The 24536-nt window shown below is 46.0% G+C and overlaps 1 protein-coding gene across 11 annotated transcripts in view; it reads left to right on the top strand.

Moving 5' to 3' along the window:
- Positions 1-24536, top strand: part of KIF16B (kinesin family member 16B) — a 257261-nt gene that overhangs the window by 107510 nt on the left and 125215 nt on the right. For all 11 annotated transcript variants that reach the window (XM_072943787.1, XM_072943791.1, XM_072943788.1 and 8 more), the window contains exons 13-15: positions 10250-10369; positions 11224-11275; positions 13209-13346. In XM_072943787.1, the coding sequence (XP_072799888.1) occupies positions 10250-10369; positions 11224-11275; positions 13209-13346 (310 nt within the window). The remainder of the gene's footprint in view (positions 1-10249; positions 10370-11223; positions 11276-13208; positions 13347-24536) is intronic.

A 24536-nucleotide genomic window follows, 5' to 3' on the forward strand; every position in this document is an offset into this window, starting at 1 on the left:
GTCCTTTGGGGGATGCAGAAACTTACGGATGCGATATGCCAGGGAGCCTAAAATACTACGCATGCCCACTCCGTCTTGAAATGAGATGCTTATTTCAGGGACCACTGCAGGGCTCAGGCAGGGTATTTTTAAAAACTCCTTGGGTGGCCCACTGGCCTGGCAGCTAAATGAGCAGTTCAGAATGTAAAAAGACAATAGTTGGTCTGCAAAGACGCAGATGGTCAGGCCAGATCACTGGGCTCTGAGAGGAAGGGTCCTCTGTGGACAGACGGGTAGGCTCTAAGTGTTTCCCAGGGGAGGGGAAGGATGGATGAGATTCAGGACTGGGAGGAACCAGAAGGCTTCCCCGGCCGACATGATCGCGTACAGAGGCTGGAGGTGGAGACGGGTGTGGCTTGTTCGTGGGGAAGAAGCAGGAGAAGCCAGCTTCACAAGCCCCCATTTATGGCCAGCGTCAGACGGAAGCTTTCCGGGTTAGAGCACGTCACTGAGAGTGGCCTTTCGCTCAGCTGTCTTACCTTGGGGTAGTTTGCACTGCGTAAAAATGCCCTTGAAGAACCTTCCGGTGAGCCCTCCTGAGTATTTTGCGCTGCTGATTTAGGTCAGCTATACTCAAGTACTTGTGAGCACAAGATCCTGCTCTCCTGAAAAAGTCTAGTTAAATATTAATGTGAGGAAACTTGCTCTTGCATATTTTCACACATAATTTCTTTAATTGATATTATGCATTTTGCATAATTTAAACACCGACATCTGGGTGATTTGCTCAGCCGGCAGAGGGCTGTTTCATCAGAAAGATCTACTTAGTGTCTTCTCTGAACCGTCTGCCAACAGTTAGCTGTTCAGCGTTTAAATAAAGAATGAGGTTTCTGCAGTGGGAAGTGGAGTGGAAATTGAGCTGCCCCAAGAGTTTCTGTTCATTAAAAGGACAATATTAATTCTGTTTACTGTTTAGGGGCTGACTGCCGATAATGCCGGGAAATGTAGTTTTGTTAGTGCCGTGGAGGAGGTGGTTGCCAGGTTCTTCCCTTCCTGTTCCTGCCCTGGCGAGTCTGGGACTGTTCATCATCTGTCCTGAATGTGTTTCTTTTGACCAGATACCCTAATGTGATTGTGTCAAAGTCGTGTAAAAAGCAAGACTTCTGCGTTCCTCCTTCCATTTTTATGATGTAATAGGTGCCAGTCTGATGGCAACTTCCTGGTGCTACGTACAGATGTTGTGGACCCTTGTTAAATTATTTGTGATGGTTGTCTTTTGGAATCAAACCTGCATGTGTAAACAGGATTCCCATATAAGCTGCTATCTTATTCTGGCCATTTAGAGCTGCCTTTTGAGGTTCCAGAGCTGCTTTTGCCCAGCAGGGAGCACGCAGATAGGGAAGGTAAGAGACAGTCTCAGCCCTGCAGTCAGAGCGGGGGCTCAGCTCTCGCCGAGCCAGCCTGCGCTCTCTTTCCCTGGGCTTGGCTTGTTATCCTGGGCCCGCTGTTTGCTTTCTGGAGGAGCAGACAGACAGTATGTCATTTTGATAGACTGGAGTGCTCTGAGCCAGCTGGAGAGTCATAGATTGTGCCCAGGAGCAAGGACCTTGTCTATCTTATTCACTGGTGACTTCAATCTTCAGAAAGCAGGCAACATGTGCGATAAGAGCTGATTGACAAGATAGGGCAAGCCTTGAGATTCAGGGAAGAGTTTCCCAGGCAGAGGAACAGCACGTGCAAAGGCCCTGGGGTGGGAATGAGAAGGCCGCTGTGGCTGGAGTGCTGGGAGTCGAGAGGAGAGAGGAGGGGGATGAGGTAGCAGGGGTGGGTGGGGCCAGACTGAGTGAGGTGCGGCTGCTGTGTGAGAAACCATTGCAGCGTTTTGTGTGTGCCCTCTGGACGTTTTGGACAGGAGGCTCTGGCCGTCATATGGGGAACAGATTGTAGGGTAGCGAGAGAGGAAGCAGGACAACTAGGGGTGGCAGAGACTAAGCAGAAGGTGGTCAGAGTAGGGACAGTGGACACGGAAAGTCCTGGATGACTCCGACTGCACTGAGCGGGCATAGCTGATGGTACTGGTGGTCAGGCCGTGGGGTTAGAGACAAAAAGAGGGACCAGGTGACCCCTCGCTTGACCCACTGAAGCCTTCCTTTCTTGTCCCACCCGGTGGACTGCTAGTTCTGCCGTCTCAGCCTGGCCGTGTCCTGCCGGGAGCCTCATTCTGACAAAGGCTGATTCTGGGTCCTCCCTGGCCTCTCTGGGTCTGGGGTGCCTGCCAGGCTTCAGTTTAGGTACCTTCCGGTCCTTAACTCACACAGACCGTTCCTTCCCCTCCCTGTGTTTGTAATTTTTTTTTAAGGAGCGTAATTCATAGAGCTCTCACACGAAGGATCCTGTTTGCCAGGCAGCGTCACAGGGATATGGAACGGGCTGCTGGCCGGCACGCTCTGCGGCCCTCACTGCTCGCGCCGGCCGTGTGAGCACGGGGCAGGATGGGGCTGAGACAGTGGCCACACACTGCTTCCTTGACATCCTGGTAATCTTGGCGGCTGTCTCCCCTGTCTGGTAGGTGGGCAGGAGTCTTTCTATGAGCAAAAGAATGAGCAGGAAGCTAGTTTCTAGGTGACTGCCTGCCCGTGTACTTTCAGGATTTCAGAGCTAATTGGTTGTGTTGACGATGACTGTGTATCATTTGTGTATTAGAAAAGAAACATGCAAATTACCTGATACACTTGCTTGTCAAATTGGTGAATGATTTTTAATAAGTCCGCAGTATCCACTCACTGGGCTCTCTGGAAGGTACTAGTGGAAAATGTCAGGATTTTTCTCCCTAGCAATAAAAATCTTTGTGATGCTTATCAAATTTTTGCAGCTCTTGCAAGCTCTCCAGTTTCCTTATTTCTAATTAAGAGGAGTATGCAAAACGGTTGAGAAGGAAGTCGTTACTTAAGGTTAATCAGTCTAAACTAATTGTCACATGGAATCCATCGGGCCGTTCCTTCCTTCCTGGTTCCACTCCCCTTTTCTGATATTCCTGTTCGTCCTGTGCATCCTTGTCAGTTCATCTTCTGAATATCAGCCAACTCTGTTTTCACAATTCTCAATGGCATCCAGGTTTCTGAATCAAATAATGACCATCTGCCTGGCTTTCCAGACCATTCTTTGTCATGTTGAGCAGTTAAATGCATGTCCAGTGGTCCCTCGTGTCCGTGCCCATGTTTTCTGCCACTGTGTCTTTGATCAAAGGATGCCCCCACCCCGACCTGGAGCACCCCTGGTTTTCTCCCTTCTTTTTTGGAGCCTGCTGAAATCCTCTTCTTGACTTTGGTAAAGAGGCAGGTGGAGATGACATCACAAATTTCAGAGAAGTGAAGAGATAATAATCAGAAGCAAACATCTCATCCCTCAGCAGAGACGCCTCATGAGTTCACAAAAGGGAGCAGATGAAGGGGGTCCTGAGCCAGCCACGGTAGAAGGCCGGCTCAGGTGGGCTTCCCATGCCTGCACCTCGAAGCTGAGTCAGTGAGGATTCTAAAGCCCTCCCCGTGCCCTCTGATCTGGGCAGGAATGCGGTGGCCTTCCTGTTCTCCAAGGGGAGTCACAGAAATGACTGCTGATGGCAGCTAGGATGACAGGGAGGGCAGAGCTGACCCCAGGTGAAGGGCTGAGAGCCCGGCAGCCAGTGTCCCCACTGCGGGGGGCTCTTCTCGGGCAGGAGGAGGGTGCCAGGTTTAGAGAGGACAGGCCCAGGAATTCAAACAAAGCCTTTTCGGTTCTTCAATTGAGACTTCCTGGCCCTCTGCTGCCCCATCTGGCTAGAGAAAATGGGTAGAACACAGACCGACCCATGCAGTCTTCAAACCAGAAGGGTCACAGATGTGGTGGGACGAGGGTCACAGAGCGGCCCGTCCTGTGTTAGAGCATGTGGGATTTCTGAACACATACATCTGAGCACACACAGATGAAGGGGAAAAGTGGGGCGATTATATAAACATAAATGTAGTGACGGATGGATGGATAAAGAGAAAGAAGCAAAGAAAATATAGCTGCAGAAGGCAGAAGACGAAGCTGTAGATGAAAACATACCTCAGGCGTAGAAGGGAGGTCCTTAGAATTGTTTCGTTCTGTGACCAAGTTAATGAGAAACGGGAATTCAGCAGACAGAGCAAGATGATGAAAGGAGAGTAAGATGGAAAAAGAGAGATTGCAGATCTGAAGAAAGACTGGGGTCCCAAACAAGAACCATCACAGGACTAATAAGTAAAATCAGAAATATCAAGAGAAAGAATAGAAACCACTGAAATTACTGAAAATGAAAGGCTTGATAATCTCAGTGAACACAAACGAAGTGATCAAGATGATAGAGCGGTCAGAAGCCAGAAGATGAAGACAAAGACAGTGTAGTATAAGGATAATTGGTGTCCCCGAAACACAGTCCACATGTGAGACAGAAAATGGAATATGAAACAAGATAACTCCCATGAAATGAAAAAGAAATAAACAAAAGGGCTGCATCTGCAGATCAGAACAACATATCATGTTACAGGAAAATTCGGAGTACAGAGCGTTTAACACTGATATCTATCCTAATTAAGCTTTTGAGTTTCAAAGATAAAGGAGAAATTCTTCAAACATCCAGGCAGCAGCAGGTTATCTGCCACAGACTCAAAAGTCAGACTAGCTTCCTGATTCCTTAGTGCAGCATTTAATTTCTGAAGATGATGGAGCCGTGCCCTTGACGTGCTGAGGGAGAGAAAGTACCGTCCAGCACACCCAGGGTGACACGGCTATGATGTCATTCAGGTGCCAGGACGGAAGGCGGGTTTCTCAGACATGATGAGCTTGGGTAGTGGTACTCAAAGCCAAAGCACATATGAGAAAGGTGCACACACAGTTCTGCCCACCTCTAAATATGTCTCATTATGTCTTAACTTAGAAGGATATTTTAGGAAGTGTCTCTTGTGATGAAGAAAAGTTTGGTTGAAATTCAGCAAAGACTTCGGTTCCTTTTCCTTCTGTTAAATTCATGAAATCACAAACAATTTTCTAAAAAAAATTAAGACACATCTTTGCCAGAGGATGATTTTATTTTTTGTGCATCTTCCTGTCTGCCTGACCTCCGCCCTCCCTCCTCGTCCCCCTCCGGGGCGGGTGCTCTCAGCCCCGACCGTGGCACCCCCTTCCTCTTCTGCTGCGTGTTGTAGTCAGGTTCGCAGAAATTAAGTGCACTGTGCTGTGGGGCAACTGCAGAAAATTCTACTCGTTGGTGAAACCTGTAATTCTTTATGGACTAAATTTTCATGAAAGGATGCTGACCTGATTCTTGGCTGACAGCAACAGAAACAGTCCTGTAAAATCACTTACTGCCTACAGCGCCAGAATACAGAATATCAGCATGTACTGAGCGACTGCTGTGTGCAGCCATATTCACTCACATACTCGACGTGAGGAAACGCAGCCTCCGTGCCTCAAAAGCTCTTCACTCTGTGAGGCAGACACATGGTCAGAGTTTTCCCAGTATTTCCCAGGCAAGGTCTAGCTCTCAGGACGGCTTCTCGAGAGGGGGAAAGAAAGGCTTTCTTGTTGACTAGTTGTTGACTTGATTTTCCCTTCTTTGTTCAGGAAAGTTGTTGCGTTTTCTCAGACACAGTGCTAGATCCTAAGGATATGGTTATGATGAAAAGAGGCGGGATTCCTGCTCAATCCAATAAACGGATGTGGTGGTTACATGGGACACTCCGGTGGCCCAGGCCCCGGGTGGTCCTCGCCCCGGGATCTGGGAGGCCCTGCCCATGACTCACCTGGCCCCCTGGGATGTGGCAGGAGTGGGGCTGCTGTCGCCCCAGCACTGGACACACGTTTTAAATTCAGAGGCTGAAGAAAAACATATTGAAGGTACTATTTGCAAATGTGATGAACATAATGTTTAAGCGGACACTGTGTTTTGACACTTTTATCAGGCGGTAGTTTCCTTTTTATGTGAGTCCTGGTGCCGGAAGCTTTGTTTAGTACAGAATATGTGAGCTGTGCAGATTTTAGCACTTTCTCTCTTTGGGACCTGGTGTGCCTGGAGCTGGGGAAGGGATTGCCGGCTCTGCTCTGTTAAATATTCCATCTTATCAAAGAGGTGTTTCATAAATTATGCATAACAGTAGATGCCACTCAATAAATATTTTATACGTGATAGATATTTTTGTCTGAAATTACTTTTTCACTTGAGCAATGATTTAAACCCTCGTTTCTAGTTTTATGAGGTGACACTTTTATAATATCATATAGTGAATGCAGCTTGAATGTCACAGAGCTTCAGGGCAGCATTAATCATAAATTCATCTGCCCCCACTCCCAGTCCTGAAAAACATACTCTTAATTCAGGTTTCACCCATCCTGTGTGGAAGTGTGTGTGTGTGTGTGTGTGTGTGTGTGTGTGTGAGTGTGGATCTGGGTGGGGCCAAGTAATGCCTTTGACCTAAAGCTCTGAAGTTATGAATTTCAAATGATCTTCAAAGTCTGTAAGACTTGTTTTAAGGAAGGAAAATAAGAAGTGTTTTTCAATGGGTTTTAAAAAATATATTAAACTAAACTGAGATAAAGTCCAATTTCTCTAGTGGGAGCAACTAGAATTTAAAATATTGCTCCCCCCTTTTGGGTTATTGTCCACTTTTCTGCAGAAAGAAAATGCATCTATCTCTGGGCTTAGGGGAACAGTCCCTCCCTTTTCACGTGGACAGGGAGGCCTGGAACAGTCCACCGCCAGGAGCCGCCTGCCGGGTGTGCGGTGCCGGCAGAGTTCAGAGCTCCCACTGAGAACATTTTTTCACGAGATGGAGCTGTATGATTAAGTTCTCCTCCATCATATATATCTAAAAAAAAAATTTTGATTTGAATTCTGCGGGCAAGGGGGAAGCAGAGATCCTGGCAGGATCGGAGAGGCAGGAGCGGGGTGGGTTTGCTGAGAGCGTTCAGTTCAGCCAGGACTTGCAGGGGCCTTGGTGTTGCAAATCAGGGTGACTGAGGTCTCCGGCCTCCAAGCCTGAGGCTCTGGCTCCGGGGCGGGAGCCCAGCTGATACGAGGAGTCATTGCAGAACAATGAAACACTTCATTTCCTTTTCTTGAATCTAAGTTATGCGTTGGTCATTTTCTCTGCGTATCTATTTAATGGCTGTTAAATTAAATTGCTTTCTCTCAAGTGATGATTTTTATTGTGTGTGTGTGTTTTTTTTTTTAACCGTCTCCTTTCACCACTTCACTCAGTCACCCTCTGGCCCGACCCCAGCTCTGCATGTGTGCAGGGGAGGTGCGGCTGTCTGCAGAGATGAAGGCCGGGCCTCCTCTCTGGCCACCGCTTTGCCCCAGAGCCTCTCAGGGGCCCCTTCTCTGCAAGGCTGCGAAGTTCTGAGTTCTTCACCGAGAGAGTGGCAGACTTCGTACATTGTCTTAATATTTAAACGACGTGAAATGCATGTGTTCAGTCCAGGGGTGTCAGGAGACCCAGTTATGCTTCAGGCCCTGCCGGGCCCTGGGGCCGCGGAGCTGTGTCGCCGCATCTGGTTGCGGGGGGTCGGGGGAGACGGAGACTCACCAGGGCATCTCTGACCCACGGCCTGTCAGCAGCTGGGCTGGCTCGTCTGCTGCTCCCGCCAACCTGGAATCACCGAACACAGCCTCATGCTCTTGGATGTGACTCAGTCTGAAGTCAGCACAGCCTAACCCCCAGGGTGGAACTTTCACCTTCAGTCTCCTGGCATCTGCCTCCCACCCAGGACTTCCCTGGAAGCCTGATTTCGAGGTCTCTTATCTTGGGTCAGATGCGCTGCCGGTGGTGGGCCTCCCAGTCTCTGCCCTGAGAGGCTGCTCTCCACCCTCTGAACTCCACGTGTCTGCCCCTCATTCGTTGATTTGACAAATACTTATTCAGGAGCTCCCCTGTGCCAGACGTGGAATTGGGCCCTGGGTTTCAGTCCAGTCGGGACTAGTGGTGAAGCTGTTTGTAACACATCACAGAGTGATGCTTGCCGAGGGGAGAAACGAGGCTGCCGTTTGCTCATTTGTATGGGGTGATTGGGAAGGTGGCTTTTGCGCAGAGTCCTGAGGAGGTGAGGGCCAAGGTATGCAGACATCGAAGACCTTTCTTCTCAACCGGGGCAGATTTGTTCCCCAGGGAACATTTGCCAGTGTCTAGAGACGTCTTTGGTTATCGCATCTCGGGGGAGAGTGGGTGTTACTGGCATCGAATGGGCAGCGGCCAGGGACGCTGCTACACCTCCTCGGGCGCACAGATGGCCCCTCATGAGAAGGAACCATCTGGTCCAGAGCGTCAGCGGTGCCGAGTGGGAACCCTCGGAAGGGACAGAGGAAGCGGCAGCCCACAAAGCAGAAGGAACGGCAGTGACCAAAGCTGGAGGGGGTGCGGGCGGCCCGTCTGAGGGACAGCAGGGAGCGTCGGGTCCTGGAGAGGAGTGAGCGGGGACCAGCTGCAGGGGTCACTTGGAGGTGAGGTCACGTGGAGCTTGTAGAACCGGACAGAGAGGGCGGCTTTTCTCTCAGTGAGCGGGAGGCCAGCTACTTGACCCAAGCAGCGCAGGGGCCTGCCGCAACGTCCCTCTGGCTGCCGGGGAGAGCGGGGACCACGGTCGGGGCGGGAGTGGTGGCATCCGGGTTCCCGCGGCCGCCCAGGTGTATGTGATGACGGCTGGGACCTGGCAGGAATGTGGCGCCGCTGGTTTGTGGTTACTAGATCGTGGCATGTTTTGAAGGTAGAGTCAACACTAAGTACTAGAGGGTTTAGAGGAGGAAAACGAGCAAAGGACAGCCTGGTTTTTGGTCCAGGAAACTGCAGGGAATGTTGGCATTTACTGAGATGGGGTGGGATGCAGGAGCAGGAGGAGGGGGGCATCATGGGCTAGACTTGCTGTGCATCAAGTCTGAGCTGCCTGTTCGGCATCCCTGCAGATGTGTTGAGGCTGGCAGGTGGATGTACCATGAGTGTGGTGTTTTGAGGGGGAGGTCTGCTGGGAGAGTTAGATCTGAGAGTCATCACACAACAACAGCCCTCCCTATCTGCGGGCTCCACATCCATGGAGTCGCCCAACCACAGATCAACAATATTTGGAGAAAAAAATTCAAATAGTTCCAAAAAGCAAAATTGGAATTTGCCATTCTCCAGCAAAGATTCACATAGCATTTTCACTATATTTAGAACTATTTACATAGGATTTATGTTGTATTAGGTATTATAAGTAATCTAGAAATGGTTTAAAGTATAAGGGAGGATGTGCATAGGTTATATGCAAATACTATGTCCTTTTTATTTATAATTTTTTATTGAAGTCAATTACAATTTTGTCAGTTTCTGGTGTACAGCATAATTACTGTGTCCTTTTATATAAGGGACTTGAGCATCCTCAGATTTTGTATCTACAGGGATCCTGGAACTAATCCCCTGTGGATATCCAGGGACGACTATATAGATTGTGTCTATAATATAGACGAGTCAAGAGTCAGGATGAGATCCTCAAGGGAATGACTGTAGATGCTCGAGTTCCTAGGATGAAAGACTCCATGGAAGTGGGTTCAAGAGAGAAGCCCGAGGGGAGGAACTGGAGAACCACAACCGTAGGGAACTCTTTGGAGGTGATTTGCTCTTAAGGGGCACAGAGAAATTGGTGGCAGCTGGAGGAAGACCCCAGGCCACGGGAGGTGGGGGTGGTGGTTGGTTGGAGATCTGTAGCAGGTTTGTGTGCAGGTGGGAGTGATCCAGTGGATAGGAGGTGATGCAGGAGACAGAGGGTCAGGTACCTCTGTTTGAGTGGCTCATGCACAGGGAAGGGTTGCACTTAGGATCACGTGCAGTTCGACCCCAGTAGCTGGAGACAAGAGCCACCAAGTCAAGAGACATCTAGGTGTTAAGTGAGATAAAGATTCTGAAAAGGGGAAAGATGGTGTTGTGGTCGAGTGGTCCTAGAACCTTTCCTAAGGAAGCAAAGTGTGAGCTTAGCTTCGTGTGCACACGTGTGTGTGTTAATATATATATGAATCTTTATCAGGCAGTAAATTGAATTCATTTTTTATTGAGCTTTTTATATGTTCCAAGCTCACTTTGCCCATTCTAGGCCAGGATTTCAACATGAAGTTTACAGTCTGTTTTCTTGCCAATTTTTTTTGGATGAGAAATAAAATGTGGCTCATCTTAATACTCTAAAGAGCACCGAATATAAAGTTTTCTTTCCCCAGAGTAACCTTTTCCTCTTCTTTTCCTCCTGATTTCAGGAACAGACTCTGGCCCTGAGGAAGGAAGGGATTGGTGTTGTTCTGGATTCTGAGCTGCCGCATTTGATTGGCATTGATGACGACCTTCTGAGCACTGGGATCATCTTGTACCACTTGAAGGTAGAAGCTGCTTGAGTGCAACACGCTCATTTTGTTTTCAGCTTTCCCTTTGGACACTAGCAAGGTCCATGGTGATCCTCCGTGTCCGCGACACAGCTATGACGGTAGAGAATGTGCAACAAATCCTTGAGCCCCTCGGGGATGTCCAGCAGTTCACTGGGATTCCGTGGTATTAGAAGTGCCCATTTTGTGTAGTCCTACAGCTAAATGAAGAGCCATTCACTCTGCCTTCTCATTTGTAGAATCAGTAAGTGGAATGTAAGTAACAAAAAGGCAGACAAACCAAGGAAGAAAAGTTAAAAGCATCTCAAACTGGGATTTGTTGTGTGTACGGTTTCCTGGCCCCCGTGTTAATTATAAAGTTGTGTCTCCCACCTGGTCCCGAGCAGGCTGTCCGTGTCAAGAGAGCAGAGTTCCCGCATCTGTCTCAGTGGTCGCCTCTGTGACCTTGACTTGGGAATCCTCTCTCGATCCATGACTTAAAATGAGAATGGTCTCGCACTTGTGCTTTGTGGGCTCCCACAAGCCGTGTCTATAGACACAAGAAGCCCCTGGCCACGGAGGGGAGACGTGTCAGAAAGGATCGGGAACCTCAGTGAGACTGCTGTCCTGGGCAGGTGACTGACGCGTGCTGGTACAGGAGCCTAGCCCTGGTCCGGCGCCCAGCCTCGGGAGTCCTGCCGCTGTCCAGACAACACGGGCAGCCGTTAACTCCAGGCGCGCCGAGGCTGTGGTCTGCCCGGGACGGAGCTCAGCCCATCGGTCACCAGGTTGCTTGGGCTTCAATGAACGATGGAGGAACAGACCGCTCCTCATGTTCTTGCTAACACATTTTTCTTGACTTTTCTTCCCAGGAAGGTCAGACATATGTCGGTAGAGAAGATGCTTCAACAGAACAAGATATTGGTGAGAATCTTTTTTTTTTTGGTGGGGAGGTAATTAAGTTTATTCACATTTATTTTTGGAGGAGGTACTGGGGCTTAAACCCAGGGCCTCATGCATGCTAAGCATGTGCTCTGCCACATGAGCTATACCCTCCCCTGAGAATCTTTATCAATTCCCACTTCCCAGTGATTCCTTTTTTCCCGTTTTTTTATTTTTATTTATTTAGCGAACTTTTTTGGGGGGGGGTAGGTTTATATATTTATTTTTAATACAATATTGACCAACATGTATAGTCTATAGTTTTGAACTCAAAGGAATAATGCCGAGCAGTTAGCTGAGTGGATAAAATGGCACTGTGACTCCTCCTCACCCAGCACACATCTATCCTCTGTCACGTCTTTCAAGTGAACCGTTGTTTAAATCACTCGAGTCTTGTCACAGCGGGGAGTGATTGATGGCAGTGTGCTCACAGGTGCAGATAAAGGATGTAAGACCCTTTAATGAGAAATCTTCCCCAGTTGACACCTGTGTAAAGATGACGACAGAAAACAGGACACACACCCAGACACACAGCTCGCACATGTATGGAGCACGACTTCCTGGGTTTCCCCGAAGCCTTTGTGAGGTGCAAGTACCGGTGATTCAGCCCCTGCACCTGGTGTGGTCTTGCCAGGCTTTAAGCATGACTTAGGGAATCCATGCGGTGGTGACAGAGTGTGTGCATGTGCGTGTATGCGTTTGAGCGGGGACAAGGTGGGGATTGCCAGGGGAAGAATGGTATCTTCTCAGCTGTTTTCTTTTTGGTGGGGTGTGTGTGTCTATTGAAGCATAATCAGTTTACAATGTTGTGTCAGTTTCTGGTGTGCAGCACAATGCTTCAGTCATACAGGAGCATACATATATTTGTTTTCATATCCTTTTTCACACTAAGTTACTACAAGATACTGGAGACAGTTCCCTGTGCATGAACTTGGTTGGTTTGTTTGGGGGCTGGTGATGAACCGGCTTCTTGCCAAGTGTAAGCTGTTAATCAAGCCAATGCTCACATATCCCCATGGGTATTTGCTATTTATTGTGAAGCTGGGAGAACTGAAAACCAGTTCCCTGAAGTCCTTAGGTTCAGCTGGCTTTGGGTAGAACTAGGCGCCAGGCCTCCTCTTCTCATCATTAAATGAACGTGTTTGACCTTTGGGCTTGTTATGAATGGTGGTAAATGCTAAGAGCATGTGTTTTCTCTGAACACACAAGCTCCGTCTGCAGTTCCCTGAGGAACAGTGGGAGCTGCTTGGCTGGCGCTTATGAGAAGCCAGCCAGGAGCTGTGCCGGAGATCACGTGGGTGTGTTTGACTGGCGTTCACATCTGTGCCTGGCCGTTCATCAAACAAGAACAGCTCAGGACAGTCACCTGGGAGCAGGGCCCCTTAGCCGCAAGCTCTCAGAGGCCTGCGGAGGTCGGACTCTCTCAGGACCGGCCCGGTGCAGCTTCTGGACACTTCCTTGGCCTCCCAGGATCCAAGCGCAGCCACGTTCACCTTGGGTTTGTGCTCCTGGAATGCAGTGTCCATCAGTGTGGAATCATGAGTCCTTGAGCCATGGGCCCTTTTGTCCCCTCCACTGTACTGTGACCTTGGGGTGGCTGGTGGAGGAAATTTATTCAGCCTCAGAGTGACTCAGTGGTATTCAGTTAAGATAAGTTACTCAACTCTTTTCTCCCTGAAGATGAAACAAATGAACACGCCAGAACGTCTTTCCCTGCACAGGTGATGTCCAGACCCACGGAGTAACATTCAAGGGGCAGGACTCTCAGTTGACACCACGAACTCCTGAAATATGTTCACCTTGCAGTTTTGTATGGGAAAGGAGGACTATTCAACATGAAAACATAAGTAGAGGTTGGGGATTATTGTTCTAGATACCAAATGAAATGTTTTCTTTCTCTGTTTTTCCATCTCAGTTCTTCATGGCCTCGACTTGGAGAGTGAGCACTGTATCTTTGAAAATGTCGGGGGAACGGTGACCCTGATCCCCCTGAGTGGGTCCCAGTGCTCTGTGAATGGTGTTCAGATCATGGAGGCCACACACCTAAATCAAGGTACTGGCTTTTGTTTGTAGTTCCTTGTGTATGTTGTTTCTAGGAAACAAGTTGGCTCGGTAATGGGGGAACATGTGCCTCTTAGGATGAACTGCTGGTTGTTGTAAGAAGGACAAAGACTGTTGGCTTCATGAGGCTGTGTTCTCTTCTGTTTTGTGGGAGGACTTCTTTATAAAATGCCTGTTGTCTTGTTAAATTAAACATATATGTAGTAGCTTGAAAGCTATTGCTGTTATGGAAATAATGACTTTAAAGGAATTTAAGTGAAAAAAGTGACCTTCAAATGCAAAACCTTAACACGGTGGCTTCTTTTAATAATTTGATTACTTTATTTACATCCTTTTTATGAATAATTATACATACAGGATCTGGTATCATATTCTTTTTTCTTTTGAAATTGTTTCAGTATTATAGAAAATTTGCAAGAACTTTTTCATTTCAGGATATTTGGAACTGTTACCATGATGCTCCTACACCCCCTGAGTAGTTCTGTGTGTTTCCTTCAAACAGTGGCGTTCTCCGACGTAATGCCAACATGACCATCCAAGTTAAGGAAGTAGCAGGTGCATTCCTACCAGCAGATTCTCAGACCCCCTTCAAGTTTGGCCGTTTGTCCCAACAGTGTCCGTTATTCAGTCCGGCATCGTGTTGCATTTTTGGCCATGGCTCTAGTCTCCTTCAGTCTGGAAATGTTCCTTGATCTTCCCTTGACTTATGTGACTGTGGCAGTTTTGAAAACTGCAGGTCAATACATTGTGGAATGTTCTTCTACATAAACATGGAATTTATCTGCTGCTTCCTCGTGAGTAGACTAGTACTCTTTTTGACAGTAATGCCAGAGAACTGATGCTTTGTTTTTCTCATGTCCTGGTCCGTGGTTTCTGTTTGTCCCATGACCGAGGATGCTCGTTTTGATTATTCCCTTCAGGAGGAGCGTGCAAGGCTTCTTCTCTCTGAAGTTAATCTCTCACCCCTTTCTTTAAAGAGAGTATTGCAAAGGCACTTTGGGATCGTAAATATGCCGTTCTGTATCATACTTTCACCTGCTGGTTTTAGAATCCAGTGGTTTCCCTTGGAGGGGGTGATGTAATTATTACTCTGATGGCTGACACATGGCGATTTTCTTCCTTCTACCCTTGTTAGTTGGCTTTTTACTGCAAGAAAGAGCTTTCTCTTCTTGCCAGTTATTTATTCATTCATTTATTTAAATGGACAGCATCACATGTCTTGCTCTTCTATTTGGTAGCTTTTGGTCCATTTCTATCATTAGTTGTTTTGATGACCAAATTGTCCCAGTGGGAATTCCTTTAAGTTGGGTTTTGTGTTTTCTTGGCTTGTCCCTATCGTCTGTGATCACTTCCTTACTTTCTGACACAACAAGATATTCCAGGCTCATCCAGTCCTTTTCTGGAATCAGCCAGTTCTCCAAGGAACCCTACTTCCTTTTAGTGGGAATGGGATTTAGAAACCAAGACCTGGCACTCGATTGCTGTTGAAGTGTTGCTGCTCGCAGGCCCTGTCGGTTAACAGAGTTAGGGAAATGCGCGCGTGTGTGCAAACCACATTTACAACTCTATTTCTGTGTCTGTTTATAGTGGTTTATTGACATACCTGTATTTCACAATCTGTGACTAGGAGTTCACACCAATACTTCTAATTCTAACCCAGTTCCTTAGAGTTCTTTCTAGTTTTCTCCCTTTTCTTATCTGTAGCCCCTGTTCTGACAGTGATAAACTTGATTCCCATTATGTAACCAGTACCCTGTCACTTCTGCGCCTTCCTCGTTCAGGGACCCTCTTCTTCCAGCTCAGGCTGTGACACCCCATGCCGGGCCACCATCGCCCTCACCCTTCTCCTGGTGCAGACACCTTCCTCACCCTACGCCAAGACTTCCTTCTGTTCACAAGCTGATGCTTACTGTGCTCAGCCCTGTGTGATGGCTTTTTTACTGAGCTGTGCAAGAAGGAAGGAAAGAGAGAAGTTGACATTATATCTTAAGCCCTTTTGGGTATAGTATGTATATTTTTTATAATTACAGTTTTTCACGGTTACATGCTGTAATGCCATATCTGCTGTGACATAGGAATTGGTCAGGTGGGGACTGGAAAGCACGTGGTTTATGTGTGTTGGTGAAGTCATACCAGAAATCAGTTCTAAGGAGTTATCTCAGAAACGAAGGACAGGTAGTCTGGACCAGTGGGATCACTGTGGGACGTTCATAGACTCCATCAAAGACGTTCTAAAAGCAGCGGATGGAGTACCCACCTGTGCACCCATCTCCAGTCATCCACCCATCCACCCACTGGTCTCTGCATCAGCTTTTTACTCTTAGTATTTTTCAGTCTCAAGGTTAGTTGAGCTTGGGAGACATCTGGTGCCCTGGAGCTGGCCAGGAAGGTCAGAGGTCAGCAGCAGCAGGTCACCAGCCCAGGACACAGTGAGCACCCAGTGATCATTACCAAAGCAGCATTTCCTGTTTTTTTTGTTTGTTTGTTTGTTTGTTTGCAGCCAGGATAACAGCCCTGGCAGTAAGGGGTGAGGAATCTGGTTCTTGCCAGACACCAGTGCTAATCATGGTGAGAAGCTGTCTCTGCCCTGAGCCCAGAAAGTCACCATAATTGACTGACAGACAAGAGATCACTATGTAAGGCTCTTCAGTGCAGTCTCTGGCTGAGAACACATAGACTTGCATGAACAACAGGTGTAACTGGAGGATACACAGTTGACACATGACCCCACAAATGAAGTATGTAACTGGATCTGGACCGCAGCCAGACCACCTGTCTGTCCTGCTTGAAGAAACTTACTTTACCAAAAAAATTAAGAAGTCACACGAGGGGGAGGGTATAGCTCAGTGGGAGGGTGTGCTTAGCATGCACAAGGTCCTGGGTTCAATCCCCAGGACCAACATTAAAAAAAAAAAAGCAATAATAATAAATAAACCTGATTACTTCCTCTCCCCTTCAAAGAAAAGAAAAAAGTAGCCCAAAGTACTGTAACTATTTCTTGGCTTTACTTTGTTCTATATTTTTAGATCCAGTATCTCACGATTTTAACGCTTGTTGTGTTGGAATATACTTTAATTGCCGTTCTTATCTGAGTGGTTTTTGCTATTCATGCCTATTAACTTTTTTCAAGGAAACTTTAGACTCATTTTGTCAAGCTAAAATATCCTTTGAGAAATTAGATTCTAATTTTATTTGACTTGTTTTCATTTTTTAAAATACACATTTTCATCTTGGGACTTCTGTTTAGTTAGTATGCCCCTTGTGTTTGAGTCTTCATCTATTTCCTGCTGTAAAACTTTGAAGGCTTTTAATTTATGTGCTTGGTGAATTGTGTTTATTCGTGTATATGAAATTCTGAAGAGGGCTGTATACATGACCTGCTCAAAAATAGAAAAGAAAAAACCTTTCTTATATATTCTATATAATAATCTATTTTGACTATTACGAGCAGAGAGAGCCTTTGAGGAGATCGATTTAAAACCACATGGGGAAGTGAGGCCCAAAGAATGCAGTGTCTGAACCCCAGGGCTTCCCAGTCTTGTGCGTTGTTCCTCCAGACACCCCACATGCAGCCTGCTGTGTTAGTGGAGCCCCTCACAGAAAGTTCCAGAAGGAGTTACATTTGGGATTACTTTGAGGCATTCTCGGGCATAAGCAGTGCTGGGACCCCAAGTAGCCCCCAGAGTTGACCTCGGCTGCTGCTCCCCTGCGTTGTGGCCCGGCCATCAAACTGTTTCCTCTGTGCCTTCCCTGCCAGCCCTGTTTCTCTGGAGCTTCCGGAACTTACACCACCACTGTCCTGGCGCCTGGACGCCGCGCAGGCTGCCAGGTGGATTACAGTGACCGTGGCTCCTGCCCTGTTATGGGTTAAATAGGCTCTTGTGGATTTGCTTGGAAGCTGTTCTGTGTGTGATGTTTTTGTAAGAATGTGAGTTTGTAACTGAGCAGGACCCTGTGCGGCCCTTCCAGGGTCAGACCCCTCCCCCATGTCCTCTGCTGCAGCTCCTTTCCGAAGGACCCAGATCATAGTATCTCATGTATATTTCCTGAGTTTTCAGATGCTAAAAACCACCACTAAAGGGAAGAAATCAGCTACATGAGGATCGAGAGCCCTTAGCCCCCAGACCTTCTGGCGCCTGGGGGCTGGTAGTGTTGACCGCCCTGTTACCTCCACATCAACCAGAGACTTTGCAGAAGCTGATCACATACCTGCAACCCCCCCCCCCTCCTCACCTGGCCTTTAAATATGCTTTGCTGAAACCCTTCGGGGAGTTCGGGGTTTTCCTGGGCATGAGCCACCCCGTCCTCCTTGCTCGGCCCTGCAGTAAACCTCTCTGCTCCAAACTCATGTTTCACTTTGACCTCATGGCGCGGCGGGCACAGAAATTTGCCTTCAGTAACAAGTTCAGAGTTCCACACTACAGACTGAACAAGGAACTTTTACAGTGTATATTGTTTAATATGGGAGCCACTTAGAATTTAATATTGGGGTTATCCTTCCATCTCCCTTCAAAAATTATTACCTTATTTGTTTAGTTAAGAGAAATTGCTTATCATTCCATTGCCATGTACTTATGTAGCTATGATTATGTCTCTAATTCTCTTATGGATTGGGGCAAGGTAAATAAATATAAAGTCTATCTCCCATGCAGTATTTTTTATCAACTTTTTTTTTTAATCTTAAACTTTTGAAGTCCATTAGAAAAAAAATATGCCTATTCAAGTTAGAGATGGCTGGAACTAAATTTTTGATCTTCATATTGGAGCTATGACTTGTCCTAAGAAAGTAGTAGTACTAATTGGCATTGAAGGTTAATTGTCAGCCTGGTCTTTCCCTGCAGGGCACTCTTACGTGTTTTATTACCTCGGTGCCCTGGTTTTCAGACCTGATGGGGTTGCGTTCCTCAGGAATTCTGTGCGGCCGACAGCTTCCGCAGTGTCAATGCTAATGTAATCGACATGGAAATGCTAAAGCACTAAAACACGGTACACTGAGTAGAAGTGTCACTAGCAGGTCTTGGGGCAGTGAGATGTAAGCTGGCTTTGTGTTTCAAGAGTCTACGTGAGAGAGCAAGATGGTAACTTTTTTTTTTTTTATCTACGCACTTTAAGACCGAAAGATTCCATCAAGGGAAAAACATGGACAGTTCTTCAGACATTGAGGTTTAGAATTCACCACTTTCTTAATTTTTGAGTATTAAAATGAGAACTGGAGCGTGTTTTTTAAACACAATGTAATCTGTTATATTGTTTATTGTTACAAATACAAGTAGTAAAAATTAAAAAAAAATGTGAATGGGACTCAAACGTGCCTACATTAGAATAGTGTTAACTGTTGGAGAAGCGGGGAGGGGCTTGATCAGGCAAAAGGATATTCAGCTGTATCTGTAAGATTTTTATTTTTTAAAGGAAAAAAGAGTAAACGAAAAAAAAAGTTATATGTACTTAATTAAATTAAATTAAAAAGGTATATGTACATAATAATAATAAGGAAACAAGTATATTCCTACTCCACAAACTGCTTTGGCTTTTACCCAGGAAATGATTTTTTAATAAAGTTATCCAGCACAGAGAATGCAGATACTATAATGTAATAAGATCTAACCATATTAACACCACGTTTAACTGGATTCCTGGTTCACCTAGGAATCCTAACGTTTTACTACCAACTTCTAGTAGATTGCTGATACTTGGTATTTAAAGGTTTCTGTCCATTAGTAAATTAGACTTCATTTGGAAATGTACGTGTTAGGCTGTGTCATTGAAAAGCACGTGTAGTAATTACCACTTCCTTATAAAGATCACTTAAGACACTTGTGAGTGTCAACTAATAGGAGATTTAGCTGTGCTTAGCAGACTGTCCCCATTGCAGGGGAAATTTTTTACTTGTATCAGTTAACTGCCTCACTCCTTTCAGACTGCATAAATGGTACTTCCTCTGCCTTAAGTGACGGCAGTGTTTCCATCTGATTAACGTCACTAAAAAGAAAACCATCTGCTGGTCCTGTGAGCATTAAACATGACGATGTCTGTAACATGTGTTGCCCAAGGCCCGGCCTGCGAAGGCTTTCTCCTCGTTTGTGGATTCTTCCAGGAACAGTGCCTCAGATACGTGGCCTCGCATCTATGTGTGCTCTTCAGTGGGTGTGTTCTCCGAGGTGTCCTTTCCCTCACTCCCACAATCCCACAGAATGAGGAGGTCTTTGCATTGACCTCGGTGTCCACTCTGTAAGCCTTGAGCTGTGTTTGGTTGAGTCTCAGACCTGAGAGTTTTCTTTTTTTCTTTTTTTCTCCTGTATTTATTATGAAATGTATGAAAAAATCAGATAGGTTATAATGAAAAATTTCAACCTTGGCCTTACGATGGCCAGGAACTATTCTCTCTTATTTTAATTATTAGTATTTTTTTCTTTTTTACTGTAATATATTATTTTAAAGCTGATAGTTGTCAACTCTCATTAATTTTTCCATTCATAGCAGTGGCCTCCTTTGGTCCTGCTGGTTTGTCAGAGCCACTGACGTTCCTCTGTCCTGTGAGAAGGGCTGCAGAACCTCCACCTGGTGAGTCGGCGTGCAGGTGCACTTGAGCACATCACGCTTGAGTGCCAAAATGTATTTGCATCTACGCAAGCTCTTAGAGGGAACAGGTGATTGTCTAGGGAGTGGAGCTGAGAGCCTTTCATTAAACTTTCATCTGCCGAAGGTCTGCTATTAGTTGTGCAGTGACAAATTAAAAATGAATTTTAGTGGAACTAGAAAGGAAGGTAAATTTTTGAGCAGTTTAGCCAAGATGTCTAGTGAACAGACAAGACCTTTTACATGTTACAAAGAGCCAGCAGATCTCAGTGTCTCGCCTCCCATGTGACTCACCTGTCTTTGTCCTTGAGCACTCATTAGATTTCTTCTGCAGGTGTAAGGCCTGCAGATCTGACACCTGTTACTTGCACGTGGCTGATTCATTCAGCAGGAACTTTTGAGGAGCAGAGCCCCACCTGTTTTAAAGACTGTACCCAAAGCCAGTGGTTCTTAGAGTGTGTCCCCAGCTCAGCAAGATCAGCATCACCTGGTGGCTTTTCAAAATGCAGATTCCCAGGCCCCATCCTTGACCTGTGGAATCAAAAAATCTGGGAGTGGGTCCAGCAGTCTGGATGATTTTTTTTTTATAAGTCCTGCAGGAGAGTTCAAAAAAATTTTTTTATAATTAAAGTGTAGTTGATTTACAATGTTAGATTCAGGTATACAACAGAGTGATTCAGTTACACGTATACATACATATATGTTTTTTTCAGATTCGTTTCCATTATATGTTTTTACAAGAAATTGAGTATAGTTCCCTGTGCAATATAGTAGGTGCTTTTGTTATCTATTTTATATATAGTAATGTGTATCTGTTAATCCCAGATTCCTAATTTTTTCCTCCCCACCCTTTCCCCTTTGGTAACCACAGTTTGTTTTCTATGTCTTTGAGTCTGTTTCTGTTTTGTAAATAAGATGAGTATCATTTTGTTTTTTAGATTCCACATATAAGTGACATCATGGTATTTGTCTTTCTCTGTATTACTTCATTTAATATGATCATCTCTGGGTCCATCCATGTTGCTGCAGATGGCATGATTTCATTCTTTTTAAAGGCTGAATAATATTCCATTGTATGATAAACCATATCTTCTTTCTCCAGTCATCTGTCGATGGACATTTAGGCGGTTTCCTTGTCTTGGCTATTGTAAATAGAGCTGCTGTGAACACTGGGGTGCGTGTGTCTTTTCAAATTATAATTTTCTCCAGATAATGTGCCCAGGAGTGTGATTACTGGATCATAGGGTAAGTCTGTTTTTAGTTTTTTGAGGAATCTCCAGCCTGTCCTCCATGATGGCTGCGCCAGGCTTACATTCCTGCCAACAGTGTAGGAGGGTTCCTTTTTCCTGCAGGAGATTCTGGTGCACACTTTAGTATGAGGACCAAGGCTAATCATGAAGTCTTGCCCAGACTTTGGTGCAGGAGACAACCCTTTGTCCATTTCTTTAACTCCCTTCTTCTCTTGTTTGAATCATCACATCTATTTATCATGATCACTCACTCCTTTTTAAGTTTCATTTTCAGCTGGACACCCCCTTAGGGTGGCTTTACTGTGTGACTTGGTATAGATTTCTTGGAGTTTACCTGTTTGATGTTTAACAAGCTTCTTGCATCTGTGGGTTTCTGTCTTTCTCCAGATTTGAGAAGTTCCCAGCCATTATTTTTTTTAAATATTGTTTTTCTGCATCACACTGGGACCCTGTTACATGAGTGTTAAGTATTGTAGTGTTGTCCCACAGAGTCTGAGGCTCTGTTTACTTATTTTCATCTTCCGGCAAACTTTTTTATTTTTGCTTTTCTTTTCTTTTTTGTGGGGGAGGTAATTAGGTTTATTTATTTATTTAACAGAGGTACTGGGGATTGAATTTAAGGCCTCCTGCCTGCTGGGCATGCAGTCTGCCGCTAGAGCTGTACCCTCCCCCTCTTCACTTTTCAGATCAGATAATTTCAGTTGATCTGTCCTCACATTCACTGATTTTTCTTTTTTTTTTTTTTACTTTGTCATCTCCATTCTGCCACTGAACCTATCAAACAATGAGTTTTTTAATTTTGTTTTTTGTAATTTTTAGTTGGAATATTTGATTCTTCTTCATATCCTTTATTTCTTTGTTGAAATTACTTACCTTCCAAGAGTGTTCACCCGAGTTTGAACTTTTTTTTTTAAGGCACTTCCTTTTTATTTCTAAGTCATTTGATATAGAAAACTGAAATTTTTTTAATTATGGAAATTTTCTAACATACACAAAATAGAGAATATTTTAACTAACCTCCATTACCCATCACCCAATTTCAATAATTATTAACATTTTGCCTATTGTGTTTCATCTAGGCATTCTCCCGTGATCCCCACCCTCCCCATCGACACGTTTTTCTGGAGTCCCTATAGGATAAATTGAACACTTGTACTAGCTGATTTAAAATTTTGTGATCTGAGCATTAGCATCTATTGTTTGTTTTTTGCCATGCAAGTTGAGGTTTTTCTAGTTCTTTATATGCTGAGTAATACTGAATTATATTTCAGACATTTTTATATTGTGTTGTAAGACTCTGGGTCTTGTTTGAATCCTCTGGGAAGTGTTGATTTTTTGCTTGCTTGTTTTAGCAGGCAGTTGACCCGGTTGGATTTAGACTGTAAGTGAGAACCAGTCTCTATGGGTCATGATTCTGGCTCCAATGCCTATTTGGTTTTCAAAGCCTTTGCAGTCCATCCCGGGTGTGTGCCCTCCAGCGGGCAGCCTGGAAGCTGAGCAGTGGTCTTTTCATCCCGTTTTTAAACTCTCAGGGTGCTGTCGGTGGTCAGCTCCGTGCCTGCAGAGTTGGGGATGGCCCGGGAGTTCCTAAACAATTCCATGAGGTCGCTTTCCTGATGAGCTTTGCCCTCCATGCCACCTCCCAGGTACTTCCTGGTTTCTTGGGTCTTTCCTGTTCTACCCACCCCCTCGCCCCCACTGCTAGAAATCTGAAGCTTTATTTATATTGTTCCTTCGTGTTCCTCCTGTGCTAGTGCCCGTGTCTGGGGCCAACTGGTGAGGGGGTCAGAGAGGAAAAATAAAGCAACCAGGGTCCGCCCCACCCTCCTGGGCCCACAGCTCCTGTGATTGGACAGAGACTCGCCCCTCCCTCCTGGGGGCGGGCCCCTGTGGGCCCTGCTGCTGCCGCTGTTGCTGGCCCCTCTCCCTCCTGGCCCCGAGCTAGGGGGCTGCTCCTGGACTTCTCTCTTTTGCACTGATGCCGACTTTGGGTTTCCTCCCAGATGAAGCTGGGGACACTAGGGGAAGGCAGTGGGAAATTCCTCATGGGTTCAGTGCTGCTTTAGGTCCTGGTCTCCTTCAGTCCACCTGCTTCTGTTCTTTTCAGGGCCCTCGAGTGTCCGCTGCAGGTGACCTGTCAGGCCCTCGGCCGTAGCTACGCTCACAGGGAGAGGCTAGGGAGGGCGCTGCTCCACCTCAGGCGGGACCAGAACTTGTCTCCTAGGTGGCTTTAGACTGCTGACCAAGGAGAGATTTACCCGCCACTGGATTCCAAAGTGAATAAGTGATTTTGTCGTAATGGTCCACGGTGAGAAAGTGACTCAGGTATACTTCGATCAAAGTGTTTAGTGAAGAATTATCTGTAGACTGGAGAACAGGTGACGTAGGGGGCAGAAGCGGCGGGGGACCAAGTAGCCCTGGCTGCTGAATCGTGACCCGTTTGTAGCGCCCCGGTTCCCAGACTGGCGGCAGGGATTTCCCGTGCAGGGTACTTACCACTCGGGAGACGTCACGTGGTTGCGGAGGTGAAGGACAGCGCGGCCTGGACGGCCAAGGGCGGCCTGGAGGCGTGCAGTAGAGAAGGGGGGTGATGAAACTAGGAGACTGTTGGTATTTAGGAAGACGGGAGGAGGGAGGCATTTTGGAAGGAACTTTGGAATATTGACAACTTGGAGCATGTGAATAGTTGAGATCGTTACCAGCAGAATAAGGAGTATTGTTGGCAACGAAGAAGATGAATGACTAGGTGTGAATGGAAAGAAAATGGCAGTCTGCCCTCTGCACCTGCGGGTTCTGCATCCTAGTGGATTCAACCAACCACAGGTTGGAAATACTCCGGGAAAAAATTCCAGAAAGTTCCAAAAACTATAAAACTTGAATTTTCTGTGCTTTGGCAATTATTTACATAGCATTTACAGTGTATTAGGTATTATAAGTAATCTAGAGATGATTTAAAGTACAGGGGAGGACGTGGGTAGTTTATATGCAAATACCAGGCCATTTTATAAAAGGGACTGGAGCGTCTGGGATTTTGGCATCCTGGACCCAGTCCCCTGTGGATTTGGAGGTACTTATAGTTTGATAGTTAATAATGCTTTCCATTCAGTACCTTAGAATTTAACATTTTATTGCCTACTATTTGGAATCGTCCCCTAATTATTCCATATACTTATTCCATTTTCTTTCTGAAGGATCAGACCTGCTCCATTTACTCTTTTATATCTTCCCTGAGGCTTTAAGAAGAAAAAATGCACCTCTCTCTCATCCCTCATCTCACACCTAGACACCCGCACGTCTAAAAACTTCTTTGCAGTTGGGACGGGGCATCTTGAAATTTTATAAAGCTCCATGCTCAG

Source organism: Vicugna pacos, chromosome 19 (assembly GCF_048564905.1).
Source record: "Vicugna pacos chromosome 19, VicPac4, whole genome shotgun sequence".
NCBI lineage: Eukaryota > Metazoa > Chordata > Mammalia > Artiodactyla > Camelidae > Vicugna > Vicugna pacos.